This window comes from Podarcis tiliguerta, assembly GCF_965153285.1.
Source record: "Podarcis tiliguerta genome assembly, chromosome: 13".
NCBI lineage: Eukaryota > Metazoa > Chordata > Lepidosauria > Squamata > Lacertidae > Podarcis > Podarcis tiliguerta.
In genome coordinates, this window is record NC_139546.1 from 30,054,101 (window position 1) to 30,075,902 (window position 21,802).

General features: G+C 41.1%; 2 protein-coding genes across 2 annotated transcripts; both read right to left on the reverse strand.

Annotated features, from left to right (window-relative positions):
* Window positions 1-219: 219 nt before the first annotated feature.
* LOC310662173 (vomeronasal type-2 receptor 26-like) lies at window positions 220-6,657 on the reverse strand (the record flags this gene model as incomplete). Its single annotated transcript, XM_083408944.1, has 5 exons — window positions 220-1,115; window positions 1,641-1,767; window positions 2,929-3,150; window positions 4,549-5,391; window positions 6,496-6,657. The coding sequence occupies 5 exons, from the start codon at window positions 6,655-6,657 to the stop codon at window positions 220-222; spliced, it is 2,250 nt and encodes a 749-aa protein (XP_083265070.1).
* Window positions 6,658-12,975: 6,318 nt separating this feature from the next.
* LOC310662174 (vomeronasal type-2 receptor 26-like) lies at window positions 12,976-18,737 on the reverse strand (the record flags this gene model as incomplete). Its single annotated transcript, XM_083408945.1, has 6 exons — window positions 12,976-13,877; window positions 14,581-14,707; window positions 15,452-15,679; window positions 16,425-17,270; window positions 17,605-17,896; window positions 18,595-18,737. The coding sequence occupies 6 exons, from the start codon at window positions 18,735-18,737 to the stop codon at window positions 12,976-12,978; spliced, it is 2,538 nt and encodes an 845-aa protein (XP_083265071.1).
* Between the last annotated feature and the right edge of the window lie 3,065 nt (window positions 18,738-21,802).

The following is a 21,802-nucleotide window of genomic DNA, read 5'->3' on the forward strand; positions in this document are numbered from 1 at the left end:
GTCTGCATTTAAGGTGAGAATCTTCCTTTAGGCCATTTTGTAGACACTAAAACAAAGAACCTGCATGATGCAAAACATGTTTTTGTGCATGAAACCCATGTCCAAACACTTAGGTTTCCTGACAAATAAAGACATGTGACTTAGGCTACCTTATTTCCACCAAGCAGCACATATTTTAAAGAAAAGTGCACTGGACAACCACATCCAAGTTTCTAACTCCTACTTATTTCTCCTTGTTAAGTGCTCCTTGTTGTTCAGTTCAGGCCTCAGTAAAATTATATAGCATTTAGGAGCAAAGATACAGCCCAACAATCCAGCACTAGAGGCTAAGATGGAGAAGATCTCCACAGCCACCATGTATTTTCCCTTTGTGCTCAGGTAAGTTGGCACAAAAGAGACCCACACACTGCAAAACACCAACATACTAAAAGTGATGAATTTGGCTTCATTGAAAGTGCTGGGCAATGCCCTAGCAAGAAAAGCCACAACAAAGCTGAAAAGAGCCAGAAATCCCAGGTACCCGAGAACAGAATAAAACATAGGGATAGACCCTTCATTACATTCAGCCACAATCTCTTTAGCCAAAGTATTCATGTCCAAATGTGGGAATGGAGGAGCAGTAAGGAGCCACACAGTACAAAGAGCTCCTTGAATGATGGTGCAGGAGAAAACAATAGAAACTGCCAGTCTTTTCCCCACCCAATTCCTCATCCTGGATCCTGGTCGTGTGGCCATGAATGCCAAAATCACTGTGATGGTTTTTGCCAACACAGAAGAAACAGCCACAGTGAAGATGATGCCAAAAGCTGTTTGCCTTAGGAGGCAGGTCACTGTCTGAGGTCTTCCAAAGAACAGCAAAGAGCAGAGGAAGCAAAGCAGGAGGGCGATGAGCAGAGTAAACGTGAGGCCACGATTGTTGGCTTTGACAATGGGAGTTTTCTGGTATTTAATGAATATTTTTAGCATCAAAGCTGTGGTCACAGAAAATGCAAATGTCATAAAAGCTAAAGTGATACTCAACATTTCATCATAAGACAGAAAGTTTAAACTCTTTGGTAGACATCCATCTTGGTCTCCATTTGGATACTCATCTTCTGGGCATTTTATACAATTGCCTATTTCAGGGAAAGAATAAAAAAGATATAACAACACCTCAATCAAGGAAACATGTACAAAATGGCCTCTCTGGAAACTCAGTAATCCTGGCAAAGGAACACTCAGAATCACCTAGCTCATTACAATGTGAGTTTGTGCTCCTGCTGCCACTGGGAACCCTCCACCTCCTCCCCAGAATCAGTCGGCATGGCCAGTGGAAGCTCTGAAGTAACTCACATTTTGGCTTCTCAGCTACCACAATACAGAATGAGCAGCTGTGGGTGCCCTTTAGTGACTCAGTACTGGAGGGGGCTTCCAGCCTCCTCTCAGGAGTTATGGGATGCAAATTCAAGTTGAAGCACAGTTTGTCCACCCCAGCCCAGGCAGAAAGCCAGAGGAGGCTGCCTGGCTTTTTGGCAAATGGGCCACATGAAAGCCACCGTAAATAGTTCTGGATATGTGAACAGACACTGGACGCTAGATTCAAGCAAGGGGTCCACTCCTCACAGCATGGGAACCACTGCTACAATATGGTAGACACCTACCTTTTTTATTAGAAATCCTCCCTTCTGGACATGGGTCACAATCGTAGCAACAGAATGGCTCCCCTTCCTTCTTTTTGCTAACATAGCCTGGACGGCACTTGTCATTACACACTGAAGAGGGGGCCTTCTGTCCATAAACAGAAAGGAGGAAAACATACTTAGTGCATGCTTATCTCAATGAATGATTCACACAGAAAACAATTTCATCAGAGAGATAATTTTGTATGCAGTACATGTTGATCCTTTCTGGGAGCTATATGAATCACTCCCAAAATTGACTTTTGTTAGAAATGCTTTTTCTGTACAACTAGTTCTGTACAACTAGTTGAAAGCCAGATTGATTTTGGGGACAGTACATCTGTATGATGGGTGGCAACTTGTTTTGATACCTTATACAGTTCTGTATAGAGGGACATGGGTGGTGCTGTAGGTTAAACCACAGAGCCTAGGACTTGCCGATCAGAAGGTCGGTGGTTCGAATCCCCGTGACGGGGTGAGCTCCCGTTGTTCAGTCCCTGCTCCTGCCAACCTAGCAGTTCAAAAGTACATCAAAGTGCAAGTAGATAAATAGGTACCGCTCCGGCGGGAAGGTAAACGGCATTTCCATGCACTGCTCTGGTTCACCAGAAGCGGCTTAGTCATGCTGTACGCCGGCTCCCTCATCCAATAAAGCGAGATGAGCAACACAAGCCCAGAGTCGGTCACAACTGGACCGAATGGTCAGGGGTCCCTTTACCCTTTACCTTTACAGTTCTGTTAGTGAACAGCTTCGTTTTCTGGTGTCACAATACATTTTTGGTAGAGCAGAAGAAGTGATTTGTTATAGCAGTTTGGTGACTGTGTGGAGTGATTGGGTGGATGGCGAGTTTATGGATGTACAAGATGAATGAGCCTGGAAGTTGACTTTGAACTCAATAAAAGACATAGCCTATCCATTTATGGTCTCTATTTCACATAGGTTTCGCAATACCTGCTTTCTTTGATGCATCTCTAGATCTCTTTGTGGAATAATAATGGAATGCATACTGCTAGTGAAATACATAGTAGTTTTGTCTCACTGAATTTATTCTTTCATTCCATGAAAAAGAAACATTCAGCAAAATGAGGGTTTAAAAAAAACAAGGGGGTTGTTTTCTTTTTTGCTTACACTATATTTGCTTATGCTCAGATATTCATATTTTAAAAATGGATGTATGAAAGTACAATGAGATATGTGATAACTGGATGAGTAGTGAATATTGTACTCAACGTTAATATTTTGTACTTAGAACTAAAATTCAGACTCTACCTCGTTAAACATGCTATGCCATGTGATCATCTCATCATGAACGGTCAGCCCTCTGCCTGCCCATGGATCCAGCCTTCCTACTTTCACCCTTGAGAAAGATCTATTTGGGAAAGTTACCCAGTTTATAATATCAAATCCACTTTCTAGTTCACCTTTCTCATCCAATGACACTTGGTCCCCAGCACTGTTGTTGAAAGAGATTCTCCTCAAGAAAGGATGGAGCTACAATCAAAGATGCAAAAGCAGCTTTTAAAAGTTATAGAATGGGAAACAATATAAATATTTTTGTTCTGCATCCAACTTCCTTTATTATCCATAGAATATAGAATATTGATATCCTGTCTCACCAGGACCTACAAGGCAACTGAAATGTAAAATAAAGAAGACTACTTAAGACATAATTACACAATAAAAACCGTAAAAAAAGAAATCAATCCAGAACAGAAGTAGCAATAAAATAAGAGAGTTATCAATGACTATAACTAATTTGCAGTTTTCTTAAATTACGTGTAAAAGTTGTACTCTAAAACTCATCAGCAACAGGTCCACATCAAGAAGGACTTCACCAAGACAACCTAGAAGGCCCTGCTTTATCCTCCCACCTCATTTCAGATTGGGGGAGGGTATGGAGCCAGTAGTTACAATGATTATCTGAATTAATAGGTAGTAGGTGGTCATTGAGATAATTTTGGCCCAAACAATACAAGCTGCTAAATGAACTGGGACCTAAAAACCATCTGGTTACCAAGGCCATGGTCTAAGGGCCCAAGATGCAGCCACATTGCTGAAGTTAATCAGGCCTGAGTTTAGTTGGAGTGTAAACCTATGTAATGAAAGTTTCCATTTGTTCCATGAGGGAAGAAAGGCAAGATAAAAATGGACTAAATAAATAAATAAATAAATTTGAGCACTCAGTATATGTGTGTAACTCTAATCACTCATTTCTTCCATATTCAAATCTGTTGTCAATTTGAGACATTGCATTTTTTCAAGCACGTGTGCTATTCTATAGCATTGAGGATGAAGATATGTTCCCTTCCTTCCTTCCTTTTTTTTTTTGGCAAACTACTAGCAGAAAGGAGATTTCTCACTTCTCTAATATTTCAGAATAAATGTTTATTTGCTCATTTTCAAACAATCTCTCTTGCCCGTTTTCACTCATCTGGATCTGGTACAGACATAATGCTTGATGTTGGCAATCCATAAATTCCAGAGGCAAGTATTCAATTGTGCTTTCCCTCCCTCCTGCTCCTGCATTATTTATAGAACACAAATGTCTCCTTCTCTTCCCTTCATTGCCTCTAGTCAGGACTTACTATCCCAACTGCCTGAGAAGAAGGGGAATGTATCCTGTGCTATATGTATTTCATGAAAACAGAAACTGAGAAATTTCACTTGCAATATTATGGGTTGTATCCAATGTTTATCCAACACAGAGTAGATCCATGGAAATTAATAGGACTAACTTAAGTCCACTTATTTCAATGGATCTTTTCTGAGTTGAACTTAGTTGGGGACAACCCTATAAGGCATGTTGTCAGTTGTCAGATTAGTTGAATATAATAGTATTCTGCATTTTCTAATCATATCTGTAGAGTTGCCTTGGCAACGAGTTAGTACCTGCCACGGCCGCACATTTGGAAGTATTGCCATAGCTCTGTGCTTGGAGTTCAGTGAGTACATGGCATGCAAAGCATGTGCTATGACATAGGCAGCATTGTATACACTGTAGCTTTGGGGGGTCATGCTCATTTCAAAAACTGGTGTAGCAAGGCTCTCCAACCTTTCCTTCCCAGTGCAGGCCCCATCGTTCTCTCCAGCCACAGGGGAATCTAACAATACACAGTGAAATGCTTGTTCCCAGAAGTCTCTTATGAAATTGTCCCCACTGCATGGTTTAAAGATGTGAAGGAAATTGTGAAATTCCCAGACCTCAGTAGAGTGCACTGCAAAGGACAAAGCTCCTTGGAAGAGTGCTATATTCCAGTCCCTTTGATACTGTAATGCTGGGAAATCCCATGCAGCGGTCATAATCCACACTCTGCCTAGAGATGCCCCATCCATATCTTCGCTTTCTACTTGGTACAGCAAGAATATTAAACCCACCATAGACAATGTTTCTGCATATACAATAACTGCCTTTGCTTTCCTGTCTTTGTCAAGGCTGGTCTTCTCCCATGCCTCTTGGTAGCCATCGAGTAATTCAGAGACATCTGTCAATGGTGGCATTCTGTCTGTGAAAGCCAAGCAGATGCCATTATGGGAAAGCTTTGGCATCAAGGTCTGCACAAAATCCTCTCCTTTATCATCAGCCAGTGTGATAATCCCAGCCCACGTCCACTGGAAATGCAAAAGTAGTTGGATAATTCCAGCGTACTGATTTTCTTCATTGGGGACCACTCGGTATATGAAAGGGTATTGGATTTTAGCATCCAGAGAAGAACCAAATAAATAATAAGAGACCTGAGAAACAGTATACACAGATAAAAGTATATTAGTGATTGTGTGCTTTCAGATATAGTGTGGACATATTTTAACTCTATTTTTCTGCTGTTAACCTCAGAATGAAGGCTCAAGAGGCATAACTGTGGTGAAAGATTATAATTCATTAGAATCATAGAATCATAGAATCATAGAGTTGGAAGAGACCACAAGGGCCATCGAGTCCAACCCCCTGGCAAGCAGGAAACACCATCAGAGCACTCCTGACATATGGTTGTCAAGCCTCTGCTTAAAGACCTCCAAAGAAGGAGACTCCACCACACTCCTTGGCAGCAAATTCCACTTAGCTTGAGGGTATGCAGCAGTACCATAAACTGTCAAAGAAACGACATGTGGGAACTTATGGGGAAAGAAAGAGAAATATTCTTTCACCCAACCTAGGAAAGAGTGTCCTGGATTGGTGTTCATCATAATTAAATTGAGTGATATGGTCCTGTGATTACCAGTGAGTGTGTGGTAGATAATTTGTGCATGTCACTCCTGCTATCTGCCATTCCACTGGGCGAACACTTAAGGTCTCAAGAGCATCAGACCAAACCAACCACCTTCCCATGCTAGCAGCTAGAGAAATGTGATAAAAATTGCCTTGCCGAGGAGTAGCTCAGTATGCTTAGCTAGGCTTACTTTCATCCTGCCCACATGTGATGTCAATTGTGAGATCAGAAGCCATTTAGCTAAATCATAAACACTCAGCTCCAAATATTCCAATTGCAAGGCAATGTGGAATTAGCAAAAAAAGAAAGATAAAGGGGGGAGAGACTCAGAAGCCAAATAAGGAGTACCTATAAATGTTAGACAGTGACTGACTAATCCCACAGTACTCAGGGTTGGCAGGCAGCATGTTGTGCTGAACACAGAGGTTTCTGGGATGGGTCCAGCCCTTAGAAAGTTAAGTACCCAACACCCAACACTGGGCTCCATGAATTCTCACTGTCACCCTCCATTTTAGAGGAAGTCCCTTGAGACTTTCTACTCCATTGAATACAGCAGATTCCCCCCCCCCCCATTATATGGACAAGGGGCAGCATATCTGTAAAACTGCAGTGTCTTACATGCATATCCTACCTGAGGAATCTTGTACGCATTTAAGAATGTGGCCATGTATTGAGAGACTTCAGAGTCAAGTCCCCCAATGGCAGCTATCAGATTCTTCTGTGTGTCACACTTATAGTTAGGGACAATCTCTTTCAGGCTAAAGAGAAGATTCAGAGTAGTCTGATACGTCATCTTGGCATTGAAGTAGCTGTCATAGATGTGAAATCCCAATGAAACATTTGGTAAGATCCTGGGATTCTCATTGATTTCTTTCAGTGCAAATACCAAGGACAGTACATGCTGAAAGTTTTTTGTCACTACACTGCAATAAAAATATATACCACATTAAACCAATATTTTAGACCTCATGAATAACTGTTCTTGCAAAGACATCTGTTTTTGGGTCTGACATCCTTTTCATCAGTACTGCCATATGTATCTTCCAAAGCAATGTGTATATGACTTCAAACTACAAATAACTGAAGCAAAAATAGATGGGATCACTTTAAGAGGATGGCTCTTTTATGTCTGTGAGCCGCTCTGAGCCTGGCCTTGGCTGGGGAGGGCGGGGTATAAATAAAAAATTATTATTATTATTATTATTATTATTATTATTATTATTATTATTGATTTAAGCAAACTTTTTGAATTTGAAAAGAGAGAGGGAGATGGGTTGATACTGTTCTTAAACATTTTATACTATTCATATTTCTGGAGCTCTGTTGATAATAAAGCAAGCAAGGAAGAATTTTGTATCCAAACAAACTTCAATTGATTTTGCATTCAACCAATATTGTTATACAGTGGTGCCCCGCAAGACGAATGCCTCACAAGACGGAAAACCTGCAAGACGAAAGGGTTTTCCGTTTGCAGAGGCGCTTCGCAAGACGAATTTCCCTATGGGCTTGCTTCGCAAGACGAAAATTGTCGAAAATTTTTGAGGTTTTTTTTCCGCTCCAAAGCCCCTTTTTCTGAAGCGCTAAGCTGCTAATAGCATTTTAGCAGCAAAACCGCTAATCCCTTAAGCCTTTAATAGGCGTTAATAGCCCTTAAACTGTCAATAGCGCTAATAGCGCTAATCCGCTAATGGGCTTGCTTCGCAAGACGAAAAAACCGCAAGACGAAAAGACTCGCGGAACGGATTCTTTTCGTCTTGCGAGGCACCACTGTTATCTGCTATTGAAATAATCTATGAATGGGTGTCATGCTCTCTCAAAATCTACTTTAAACTATGAACCTTTGTTGCAACGATTATTTCAACTTATTTTTCTTACTAAGAAAAAATTAACCAGAAAGCTTACCATTAAGAGGAATATAAATTGAAAACATGTTTGAACAGTGTGGGTTCTAGGGGCAGCAAAGAACACAGCTAGTGTGTGCTGCAATAAAATCTGGCCTGCATAATGAAAAGTTGTATAATTTTGTTTGTGAAAAAATGAAATTACTTTATAGGAAATCAGGGAACCATGATGCTGCTTAATTAAAACGTAACTCACATTTACATTGTGCACACAATAGACCCCATTGTGCCTCAGTGGAATATTGAATTCCAGGACTGCCCATAATTTGCCAGGCTACAATATAGTGGTAGATAGATAGTTACGTTATAAATTTCATCATCCTGACCAGCACCTTCTCAAAGCACTGCCGAAAACATTCAGTCATGAAATCAAGATTCTAAATACTCACCAGCTGTGGATATTTATAATTAAATCACAATGTGTTTATTTTAAAATAGAGAATGCAATTCATAGTGAAAGGGGTAATCAAAGGAAGGACTTATGAAAAATACCCGAAATTGAGATTGTACAACCAAAGTACAATAATGCTGCATTATTTGCCACCCCGGCTACAGGCAAAAATGGGATAAAGAAGAAACTACAGTGATTGGCAGGGGAAAGCAGAAAGATGATGAATGCATTACAAAAGATAGAGAATAACTGAAGATAAAATTCAATGGATATTATGTAAACCTCAAATAACTGTTGGGCAGCAGAAATTGATAGACCTGACAAGCTGTGGCAGACTTTGGCTCTCAAATTTCAGCAGCACACTATACAATGCTGAAATTCCTCTCCCCTCCTGCTGCCTCCACTCATATTCCATTCTACAGTATTATTTTGGTGTGCCCTGAAGTGCTGTGCCCAGTGTTTCTACACTGGTCATACCACTCTGAAAACGCCTCTTTGACAAGCGTATATGGCTTCCCTAGATAACACCCTCTGCTTTTGCCATGAGACCTTATCTGTGGTTTTGCCTTCATGGGATGTGTCCTTGGACTCTGGATGTTGTATTTTTTGCTGTATGAACATGGATGGATGTGTGTGAGGAGTGGGTGTGTAGAAACATCTTGACATTTGCATGACTGGAAGGTAGCCTACTCTACAGAGCCAAGAATAATTTCTACTGTTCCACCCAATTTTAGCTCTGGCAAAGTCCATGGACTCAGTGCCCTTTGGCCCTACCCATCACTGTAATACAGCCCCTGGGAAGATGTTTCATAAGGGAACATGGCACCTGAGCTGATTCCCCCCCCCCCACTTCATATCAATGGGAGTAGTATAAACTGTATTTTATGAGAGACAGGAAGTTCCTTACACAGGATCCTGAATAAGCATTGTATTGGGGTGTTGATTGAATTCTATGGTGCCAAAAAATATGAAAAACTGTGAAGAAATACCACCAATGATAATGTCACCTGGATGATAATACTCATGTGGGATCTGGAAGGGATCACTCCTCCTGCAAATAATTGGGTGCGTCCTGCACTCAGTCAGAGGGTGAAACACCAACCGCAAAATCAGTAGCCACAGCAACAAAAACAGCATTGCAAACATAACCGAGAATCCTTTTCCCCCCCTTGAGCAAAATCCTAATATCAGTTGTCTCCTGACACTGTTGGTCAACAGTGATACTTTCTCTAAAACTTTCAGCTGCCTTTCATGTTCAGTCTGTCCTCAAGAGCTCTGAAAAGAACAAGCATATTTTACAGTATATGTATTTTCATCTTGATTCTGCAAGTAGTCATTGAAAATCCATGTTGCTTTGGGCAAGAAAGCAGATAACCATAATTTGAGATAATTGCAAGGTTCACAGCTGCATCCCCAAGGCATTCTGCTCATGGGCAGCAGAATAGCTGAAGAAAACTTGTTTACTGGGTGGTGTCTCATATCTGTTTCCCTGTTGAATCAAGAGGAGGGAAAATCATCCAGAATAGACAAGATTTGGAATGAAGCCATAGAGCAGTGATAAGGAACTTGTGGCCCTTACATATGTTATGGAACCCCAAATTCTATCAACCCCAGCCACAGGGCCAGCCAACCTATCAAACAAGGGGAGGCAACTGCCTCAGGCATCAGGATCAATAGGGAGAACAGATCTCATACACTACTATCCCTAGCACTTCAAGACTACCACAAAAGTGCCTGGCTTAAAACTGTCTACCAAAAACTCCACTCTTGTGGCCTATCCACACAACACTTACTCACTATGGACCTTACCAAAGCAAACAGTCTAATTTGTTAATAATAATAATAATAATAATAATAATAATAATAATAATAATAATAATAATAATAATTTATTTATACCCTGCCCATCTGGCTGGGCTTCCCCAGCCACTCTGGGCGGCTTCCAAAAGAATATTAAAATACTGTGATGCATCAAACATTAAAAGCTTCCCTAAACAGGGCTGCCTTCAGCAGTGGCGTAGCGTGGGGGGTGCCGGCCGCACCGGGCGCAACATCTGGGGGGGGGCGCTCGCACTCGCATCTCTCTGCCCCTACCTGGCTCCACGGGTTAGGGGGCGCAAATTACTTGCCTTGCCCCGGGTGCTGACAACCCACGCTACGCCACTGGCCTTCAGATGTCTTCTAAAAGTCTGGTATAGTTGTTGTTCTCTTTGACATCTGGTGGGAGGGCATTCCACAGGGAGGGCGCCACTACCGAGAAGGCCCTCTGCCTTGTTCCTTGTAACTTGGCTTCTCACAGTGAGGGAACCGCCAGAAGGCCCTCGGTGCAATGTCTAAAAGGCCCTAAGTGCAATGTCTAAAAGATATCGAGCATCAGAACAATCTGGACACTATAAGGAAATTCTGCTCATGGTATGATCATTTTCCATCTTCCCATTTTGATTCTCTGGCTCCATACCTGCACAAACTAGCTATCCCAAAATACAGATGTGCTTTCACACTCGCAAGACTGAACCTTTTGCCATCTGCTTTACTTTAGGGCTGATTCCAAAAGTTCCCGCATGAGAAACACCTTTGCTCCTGTGGAGACGGTAGCACCAAAACAGCGACACACATCCTCCTGTCTTGCACTCTCTACAAAGACCTGAGGAACGAATCACCCCACTCGTACTGACCACCCCACTCGTACTGACCATCCCAGGGTGCACAACCACTGCCACAGTGTCCTTTCTCCTGTCAGACCAAAAGGAGCAGATAACAGCAAAGGTTGCTAGGTTCTTAGCAGGGGCAATCAGAATAAGGGCCACTATCTGACTGTTGATTCAGGACCCTAAACTGTGCTTTTATACTAATTTTCATTTTTTCTGTGTATATTGTAATGTTTTATTGTTGCTATTGTTGCTAATGCAATAAAGTTTCTATCATGGAACTGCCTCAGGCATCAGGATCCAAAGGGAGAACAGAGCTTTATTCCTCCATTGTTTCTGATGTAGATCTTCACCCCTTCTTTCTTGTCAGAGAGGGAACACCATGTTGTGGTATTCCTCACGTGCTGAAATGTCTTGGCCTGGCCTTGCTCAGCCACTATAGGCAATGGTCAGGGATTATGAGAGATGTAGTCCAATAGACCAGAGATTCCCTATCCCGGTAACTGGTCAGCTCATGCTTGGAACAGAAATGCTAGAATCATTAATGCATTTCCTCTGCTCTCATGCAAAGCATTGCAATTGTGTACATGTATATATTGTTCACTTCCTAGATATTTTATATAAGTGGGTCCAATTGCTTATTGGATTATGGTCCATGCAATGTTAACAGAAGTCATGGAAATGTAAGCAAAGAAGTTGAGTGTAAACAGCCTGTTATAAGGCACAGAGGCTCTGAAACACCGTTTAACTTTTCTTGATGGCCTATCTTCTTAATTATTTTAATCTTTTTACATTTTTAGTTGTCTCCCTCACAATTTTTGTTCCTATCTTGATAGCCACCAACTTGCATATCTTTAAAAGAGGAATAGACAAATTCAAATATATGGCTATGAATGGCTTCTAACTTTAAGGGCTATGATTTACCACCATTTATATGTTTCTCAAGGCAGTAGCTTGATGTTGTAATTGGGGATAATGCTGTTGCACTCAGTTCCTGTATGTGTGCTTCCCACAAGCATTTGGTGTTGCTGGACTAGATGGGTTATTGGCCCAATCCCCATAGGTTGCACCCATGAGGAGTTGCAGATATCATTTCAGAAATCAACATTTTTTGTACTGCAGCCAAGAATTCAGTAAACATGTCTAGCTTGTTGGTCTTGCAGTAACATGATCAGCTTTGGTGTTGGACATCTGGGTTCAATTCCCAGAAAATTTTATGGAAATGGGGTTATAGATTAAAAGATGATACCAAGCTTTCAAGCAAAAGATACCAGCTTCAGTCCTCTGTACCGCTGCAAAGGATAGTAAAGATTCCTGGTTGTGAGGCTGAGGAGTCTCTTCCAATCAGTGGATTCAATCAATGGATACAAACCAATTCTTCTGATTCAAATGGATTTTTATATGTATTAAAAATCACTTTTACCTCACTGTTTAGCCAAAATGGATTGCAGAGCACTTTACAAAAATCAATAGTGAAATGGTTGTAGTCTTCAAGCTTATAATCTTAATGGACATGACACACGAAGCAAGAAGATGTGAGGTATGATGAATAAATCAAACTCAGGCACTATTTCTTAATAATTTAAGTTGTCATTGAACCATTCATTGGACCAATGAAACAAAGAGCTGGCATCACACAAAGGTAAGGTAAAGGTAAAGGTACCCCTGCCCGTACGGGCCAGTCGTGTCCGACTCTAGGGTTGCGTGCTCATCTCGCTCTAGAGGCCATGAGCCGGCGCCATCCAAAGACACTTCCGAGTCACGTGGCCAGCATGACGAAGCTGCAGCTGGCAAGCCAGCACCAGCACAGCACATGGAAATGCCGTTTACCTTCCCGCTATAAAACGGTACCTATTTATCTACTTGCACTTAAGAGTGCTTTCGAACTGCTAGGTGGGCAGGAGCTGGGACCGAACGACGGGAGCTCACCCCGCCGCGGGGATTCGAACCACCGACCATACGATCGGCAAGTCCTAGGCACTGAGGTTTTACCCACAGCGCCACCCGCGTCCCACCTCACACAAAGGTAGTCTGCCAATATTATACATGAGGCCATCTCTGACTATTTGAAGCAAATGTATGCTCATCTCTTTTTCACCATTTTATTTCCAACAATCAAATGACATCATAAAGGCAACAACAGTGAACAACACTATCTAAGTTTTGAATCCTTAGTTATTTCTCCTTGTTATATGTTCCTTGCAGTTTAGCTCAGGCCTCAGGGCAATTATATAACATTTTGGGGCAAATATACAACCCAGTAAACCAGCACTAGAGGCTAAGATAGAGAAGATCTCCACAGCCACCATGTATTTTCCCTTTGTGCTCAGGTAAGTTGGCACAAAGGAGACCCACACACTGCAAAACACCAACATGCTGAAAGTGATGAACTTGGCTTCATTAAAAGTACTGGGCAATTCCCTAGCAAGAAAAGCTACAACAAAGCTGACAAGGGCTAGAAATCCCAGGTATACAAGTACAGAATAAAACATAGGGGCAGACCCTTCATTACATTCAACCACAATTTCTTTAGCCAAAGTGTCCATGTCCAAATGTGGGAATGGAGGAGCAGTAAGGAGCCACACAGTGCAAAGAGCTCCTTGAATGGCAGTGCAGGAGAAAACAATTGAAGCTGCCAATCTTTTCCCCACCCAGTTCCTCATCCTGGATCCTGGTCGTGTGGCCATGAATGCCAAAATCACTGTGATGGTTTTTGCCAACACGGAAGAAACAGCCACGGTGAAGATGAGACCGAAAACAGTTTGTCGTAGTAGGCAAGTTATTTTTTGAGGCTGGCCAATGAAGAGCAAGGAGCAGAGGAAGCACAGCAGGAGGGCAATAAGCAAAGTGTAGGTTAGACCCCGATTATTGGCTTTGACAATGGGACTGTTGTGGTGTTTAATGAATATCCCTAATACCAAAGCAGTGATGACAGAAAATGAAAGTGCCATGAAAATTAAATTGATGCTTAAAGCATCATCATATGACAGAAAATGCAAAACCTTGGGAAGGCATCCATCTTGGTCTCCATTTGGATACTGATCTTCTGGACATTTGATACAATTGTCCATTTCTGGAGCAGAAAGGAACAGTTATTTATCCATCTCCCAAACAAATACATATGAATCTGACTTTCCTCGCTGGAATTATGGGAAAGCAATTTGCACAATCCCACAGAAAGAGTTTTGCTAATTTTACAAACGTCAAATAAGAAAAAAGAAAACAAGGCAAAACACATATCCCATTGACTCCCCCCCCCCACCTTCCCCTTTGTGGATGCTTATGTTATAACTATTCCCCCTGCATCTCCTTTATAATTCCAGTTTTTACTAATCCTTGATTACTTCTTATTTCATTTTTTAAACTACAAGTTTTACATCAATCCTACTAATGAATTTAGTTGCTTACAATAATTTTTCAAATAACTTATATACTTTCCCCATTCTTTATTAAAAGTTAGCTCTTCCTTGTTTCTAATTCTTCCTGTGAGTGTTGCCATTTCGGCATAGTCTATTAGTTTTATCTGCCACTCTTTCTTGGTTGGAACTGTATCTTCTTTCCATCTCTGGGCTAGCAGCATCCTGGCAGCAGTTTTTGCATACACAAAAAGTTTTTTTCTGATCCGCTGGTATCTCCACCCCAATTGAATAGTTTATGACAATATGTCCTTTTATGCATATAATAGTCCCATCTTTAAACACAATGGTTAATATTACCATATAGGAAACTTTCTACTCTACAAACTTAACTGAGTCAATCTGATGGTAGATACCTACCTGTTTGTTTAGAAATCTTTCCTTTGGGACATGCGTCGCAATCATAGCAACAGAATGGCTCCCCCTCCTTCTTTTTCCTAACAGAACCTGGACGGCAGTTGTCATTACACACAGAGCGGGGATGCATCTGTCCACAAATGCAAGGCAGGAAATGTTTACTCCATGCTTTGTAAATGCTATTCCCACAAAAACTAATGGCATCAGAGAAAAGGAACATTCTGTGTATAAAATATTTTCATATTTCTATGTGTCAGTTTGCATACTTTCTATGTGTCAGTTTGCATTTTTTTGATGCAAAAAGTCTTGATCTAATGTGTAAATATCTTTTCTATTCTAATTAATTCAAGAGGGTTCTAGAAGCTTCTCTGTGTGATACAAGCTGGTGCAAGCTGGAAGTTTCTAGCTAACAAGCAAGTTTCTATTCTGCCTAGAAACAAGCAGAAGGTTCCTGATATTTATGTTATTCCTTCAGAGAAGCTGAACAGCTGGTTTAAACTGGTTCTGTTATCTCTTTCACTCAAGGTCATGAGTATTCTTACAATTTCCTTCTTGTCTCCAGTGACTCAGTTAACCTCCCACCTCAGTTAACCTCCACTGTATCATAACTCCAGTAATCCTAGAAGATTTTGCTATAGTATTGTGTCCATATGAGTAGCTTTCTGTCTGTGAGGGTGAACTCTGAGGCAGGAGCTTTCTTTGTTCTAAGATCTGGAGATTTAATATGTGGAATACCTGTTTAAAAGAGATTTGTCAACTGCCTTGAAGACAAAGATCTATCAACTAAAGAAATAATCTAGCATTCATACTGGAACCACCATGACTGATGTTTTTGTACGTAGATCCAACATGCGCAATCCCAATCAAAATCTACCTGATTAAACATGCTGTGCCATGTGATGACATCTTCATTGATCGTGAACTCTCTGTCAGTTAAGGTCCATGGATCCATCCTTCCCACTTTTACCCTTGAAAAGGATTTGTTAGGGAAAGTAACCCAATTTATAATATCAAGTCCACTTTCTAGTTCACCTTTCTCATTCAAAGACACCAGGTCCCCAGCACTGTTGTTAAATGAGATTCTCCTCAAGAAACGGTGAAGCTATAATCAAAGAGATAAAAGCTCTTTTTTTCTTTACAAAACATCACAGTCCTGATGACACCCAGGTCTATTTTTCCTTTCCACCTAAATGCAATAAAGCTGATTTTGAAAAGTGCTCAGAAACTTTAACTAGTACAAATAGCTGCAGCCAGATTGCTGACCGGGACTGGATATATGGAGCATATTTTATAAGACTGGTGTGGGAACTGCCCTAAGCCCTAGAAAATAACAAATCATAGGATATTGATCATTTGGGATATGAAGGGAATACAAGCTGCAGAGGAATTCCTGGGCAAGCCTATGCAAAATGACCTGGCCAATATTGGTGGGTGCTAAGACTTCTGCTAAACACTATTGAGTGAACTGAAAACACCTCATCCCTAAGGAGTTGGTGCCTATGACCCCTAGTCTCCAGAATTAAGAAAAGTTTGGCTAGGTAGAAATTGGTGTAGATACAGTATTGAACTCCTTCACAAGAAGGAAAGTGGATAGATTTCTACGGAAGAGAAAACTAGCTGTGAAATTTGCACTAGAGGTGTAAAATGTTTTCTACAATGGGTACTTGTCACATAGTTGAACATACTGTTAGTAGAAACATTATTATGTTTAATATTAACATTATTATTATTTATTTATTTATTATTTAATATTAACATTATTATGTTTAATATTAACATTATTAAACATTTCTACTGTTAGTAGAAACATTCATGTCTGTAGAGACGTTTGGATTCTGAAGTTGTACCTGGTATGGATGTGGATTTCGAACAGCTGTCACTGCTGTGTGCACTTGATTCCAGGAGTACATGGCCTCTAAAGCATGAGCTATGGCATAGACAGCATTGTATATACTGTAGCTTTGCGGAGTCATGCTCATTTCAAAAAATGGCCCAGGAAGGCTCTCCAGCTTCTCCTTCCCAGTGCAGGCACCAGTGCTCTCTCCAACCACAGATGGATCTATAAATAAACAGCTGAAAGCCTGCTCCCAAAAGTCCCTGATAAAATTGTCGCCATGCTGTGAGTAAGGATTTACTGTCAGAAGGAAACTGTGGAATTCCTGCACCACATTGGTGTGAACTGCAAAAGACAGAGCTCCCTGGAAGACTTTTCTGTCAAATCTTTTGTGAAACTCTATGGCTGGGAAATCCCATTGGGCTGTCATAATCCACACTTTGCCTATAGTCACATTTGTCTTATCATCTGTCTCTACTTGGTACATCAAGAATATAAAAAACAATGAGAACTGCGTCTCTGCAAATAGAATAAGTGTTTTTACTGTGTTGTTGTTAACAAGTTGTAGTGTATTTACTGTCTTTTCATGCTCAGGAATTATTTCAGAGAAGTCTGTCAGCAATGGCATTCTGTCAATGAATGCAGTACAGATGCCACTCTCTGAAAGCATTGGCATTAAGATCTGCAGAAAATTCTCTCCTCTATCATCCTCCAGCATGACAATCCCAACCCATGTCCACTGGAAATGCAAAAGGAGGTGAACGATTCCTTGGTACTGATTCTCTTCATTCGGAACAATTCGGTATAGGAACGGGAAGTGGGTTTCAGCACTTGAAGGACCAAACAAGTAATAAGAGATCTAAGCATAAGCAAACGCATTACTGAAATTAAGTGTACTTTGAGAGATAATATAATGCAGAAATACTTATTAACAAGTTTATTTTAGAACTGGTTTATCACCATTACTTGATGTTATTCCAAAACATGATATGATGGGTACTCACACTTGACTCCGTATGTTACATCATAGGGGCTGAGCAAGCATAGGCATGGTTGCTCCTGTTCCCCACTCTCTCCACTTGCAGTTTCTAGCTCATCAGAATGCACAACAGATGCATCTCACCTTTACTCTAAAGCACTTTTTCTTTATGCAATTCCTGTAAAAATCCACCTGCCTCACATGCATATGCTACCTGAGGAATCTTGTAGATGCTTAAGCTGGTGGCCATGTAAAGAGTGGTTTTAGAGTCAAGTCCCCCAATGACTGCTATCAGATTCTTCTGTGTGCCACACTTGTAGTTGGGGATTGTCCTTTTCTGGCTAAAAAGAAGGTTCAGAGTTGTTTGAAATGTCAACTTTTCATTGTAGTAGCTGTCATAGATATGAAATCCCAATGTAACATTTGGCAAAATCCTGGGATTCTCATTGATCTCCTTCATTGCAAATACCAAGGCCAGGACATGCTGGTAGTTTTTTGTCACTACACTGCAATCAGAACATACCGGTAAGCTATGTTACATCAATATTCTAGACCTCATAAACTACTTGTTCAGTCCACTTGCTTTTGTCCTGACATCCAGTACATCATGCCCACTCGGCTTCAAAAATGTGAAGACACTGAGCCAGAAATAGCTGGGAGATTTTAATTATCCCTGAATACTGTGAGTTGCTTGGATGAAAGGAAGCAAACAGAGAGCAACAGTGGTTGCTTCTATGGGCAGTAAAGAGCAATGTGTGTCTTCTTGAGTAAATACCTTGTAAACTCTAGGGTTTTTAAAAGAAATATTATGGATATTTGCATTATTTTCTATGTGAAAATGAAATCACTACATAGACAAACAGGGGACTGTGATGCTGGTTAGTTATAAGAGACCTGTTTTCTAACTCCAGAATTTCTGATTGAAATAACAGAATCTGTGTTTCTATCCTATATTTTATAGACGCCTTTCTTTTGCCTAGGGATGTCAGCGAATTTATGGTAAGTGGACAATATTGAAATTCTCTCAACTCACATGGGCAGCAAAACAAAAATCTGGGTGATATTCAAAATTAGTCATACTCAGAGCAGACCTTTTGAAATAATTAGATCTCACCAAATGTCATCATTTTCATTATCTACCTATAATATTATTTTACCCTGTCCCATAGACATTTAATAAGTAACATGCAAAGAAGTTCCTTACACAGGATCCCCAATAAACATTAAATTGGGGTGTTGCTTGAAGTCTATAAAGTCAAAGAAGGAGAAGAACTGAGAAGAGATGCCACCAATGGTGAGGTCACCTTGCTGGTAATACTCATGTGGGATCTGGACGGGATCACTCATGCTGCAAGGAATGGAGTGTGCTTTGCACTCATGAAAGGAAAGATGAACCAACCACAACCACAGTAGCGCCAGAAACAAAAACAGCATTGCAACTGTACAGAAGAACCCTTTCAGACTGAATCAAAATCCACTGTTCCAATCTAATTCATCACTATACGACATCAGCCCATTTAGAGCAACCCAGTCCCAGTCTTTTCTGATTCTGCTGGTCAATGGTGATGCTTATGATTATGACCTTTAAAATGCAACTGTTCTGCTTCAACACAGTCTTTCCCCCCCAAGCCCTGAATGCCACAAGAACATTTTATATCCATTTTTTATTTTGATTACTTATTGTAATGGTGGTCACTGAAAACCCATGTTATCTTTGGCAAGAAACAGGCTCACCATAATTTAAGATAATTATAGAGTTCACAATTAACTCCTGAGAGTATTCTGCTCTCAGGCAGAACACCTGAAGAAAATATGTTTATCAAGTGGTATCTCTCACAGGATCCTTAGTATCAGGAGTCAGGAGCAACACCTGGGCTTAGTATAATACTGAACAAGAAGATATATCCAGAAGAGCTAGGCCTTGGGATGAGGCCACAGGGCAGTTGTAGAGAACCTGTGGCCCTCCTGGTATTATTGGACTCCCATCAACCTAAGCCATCATGGCCAATATTTGGGATGATGAGATCTACAATTCTGCAACATTTGTCCAACTGGTCCATGTATGAATGTAGAACTGTGTACAATGTTCTATGATAGGCTGATAGCTGTATTTGTTCAGAATTTTCTTCTGGTAATGTGAACCTTCTCAGAGAGTTTATATTGTATGAGAATTTAATATATCAAATCTTATACTCTGTGGATTACCTTAGCATTCCCTGTTACATATGGAGGCTTCTGTGCAGAAGCAGCATAGCTAGGGCATACACTGAAGCATCCTTCCACCATTGTTAGACATCATCACAACTGCATCACTGTGGCTGTATGTGTGGTTGTGAAAAAATCCCCATGGTGATTTTTGATAGCAAAGGACCCTTCCACTGGGGCCCTTGCAAAACACCAATCTCCATCACAGCTATCCCCCATCCCCAAGCATCATGGCAAGCATTAACCAATCAAGCAATGAATGATTCCCTTGCCTTCCTCAGCTCCATATAGTCTCTGCTGTAAAGCTAAATGCATTGCCACACTCCTCATATTCTCCACCTCCTCAAGCCCCATCCCACAAACACAGCATCCAAGCCAATAGAGATTCACATGGCTGCTGGCAAAACTTTTTAAGCAGCTCCATCAATTCACTCGCTATGTGAATGCTGTTCACCGGCACTGGTTGTGCTGATGGAGCACCCTCAATGGGCTGTGCCTTCAGGATTGACCCTAAGGGCTATTATGTAGTGTTTGGGCATGATGGAAGTTCCTACGCTCTAAGTCACCCCCATCTGAGTCCCACAAAGCTTCTCAGTCTCCCAGCATGGAACAGTTTTTTCAGAGCATCAGAGTTTTATCCCGAGTTCCCTGTTTTTCCAGAGTGAATGTGATAACCAAGATTTGTGAGTTGGCTGTATCACTGATCACCACATAATTATCTCTCTCTCGGTAGAGTGTCAACAAGAGAGGCTTAGTCTGCCATCTTCCTCCCCAGAAATCCATGACAGTGATCAGGTATCAAAAGAGACCCCCACATTGCAAAAAGCATCCTGGCTAAGGCAAAGCTGACAGCCTGGAATCCCATATGTGTCAGTACAGATTAAAACATAGGGACAGATGCTTCATTACATCCATCCACAATTTTGTCAGCCAAAGACTACATGTAAAAGCATGGGCTATGGCACAGCTTATTCTTCCCAGTGCTAGTTGCATTGCTCTCCCAATCACAGAGGAGTGTGAAGGTAAACAGCTGAAAGCCTGCTTCTGAGAGCCATCTGTGTCATATCAACTGCTTCTACTTCATGCAGCAACAATATGAAATCCAATGAAGACAGTGTTTTTGCATATACAATAGCTACAGCTACCTATGCTATGGTAACTGGACTATTATAATGCCCTGTACAGGAAGCTGCCCTTGAAGATAGTCCAGAAACAGCAACTAATGCAGAAAGCAGTGATCAGAGTACTGATGATCATGGCTGATTGAGAACATAAAAAGGAGAGTAAAGGAATAGCTCTGTTTGTCAGCTCACTTATGAACCTATTCTAAGGTACTGAAGCTTATATACAGCCCTAAAAAACTTGAGAGCAACTATCTGAAAGAGCACTTCATCCCAACTTGCTTGTGAGTTATGATCTGCAGAGGAGGCCTTGCTGGTGATGCCACCTCCTGGAAAAGTTTGGGACACCCTTCTCTGTGGTTACAGCCTGCCTCTGAAGTGACCTCCCCTCAGAGGTGCATCAAGTACCAACATAATTAAGTTTTCAGCAGCAAGTGACAATGCACCTCTTTATTCAGGTCTTTGGGAGGGGTTGGTATTCAGAACTACAGTCATACCTCGGGTTAAATATGCTTCAGGTTGAGCACTTTCAGGTTGTGCTCCACGGTGACCCGGAAGTAACGGAATGCGTTACTTCTTGGTTTCACCACTCGCGCATGTGCAGACGGTCAAAATGACATCACGAGCATGCATGGAAGCTGCGAATCACGACCCGCACACACGTAGACGTGCAGGTGCGGGTTACGTTTACTTCAGGATATGAACGGGGATCTGTAACAGATCCCGTTCGTATCCAGAGGTACCACTGTAATGAGAAAAAAATTATCACCTGCTCTTTTATTATTTTGCTTTTTTTAAAGGGAGCTTTTATGTCAATTATATTGAAATGTTGTGTATTTTTTTTTATTCTATTATTTTTATGCCATGCATTTCAACCCTAGAACCTTATGGAAAAGGATGACTACAATATGGTTAATCACTGTCACCACCACCACCATAGTATCATTAAATGTTTATATTAATGTACTAAAGCAGCCTGGTGTAGAATGCATTCAACCACTGTAAGGTTGCAGAGGGATGACATTAATACTATTCTCCTTTATATCCACTTAACAAGCTAGAATAGGAAACTTGAAATTCTCCAGT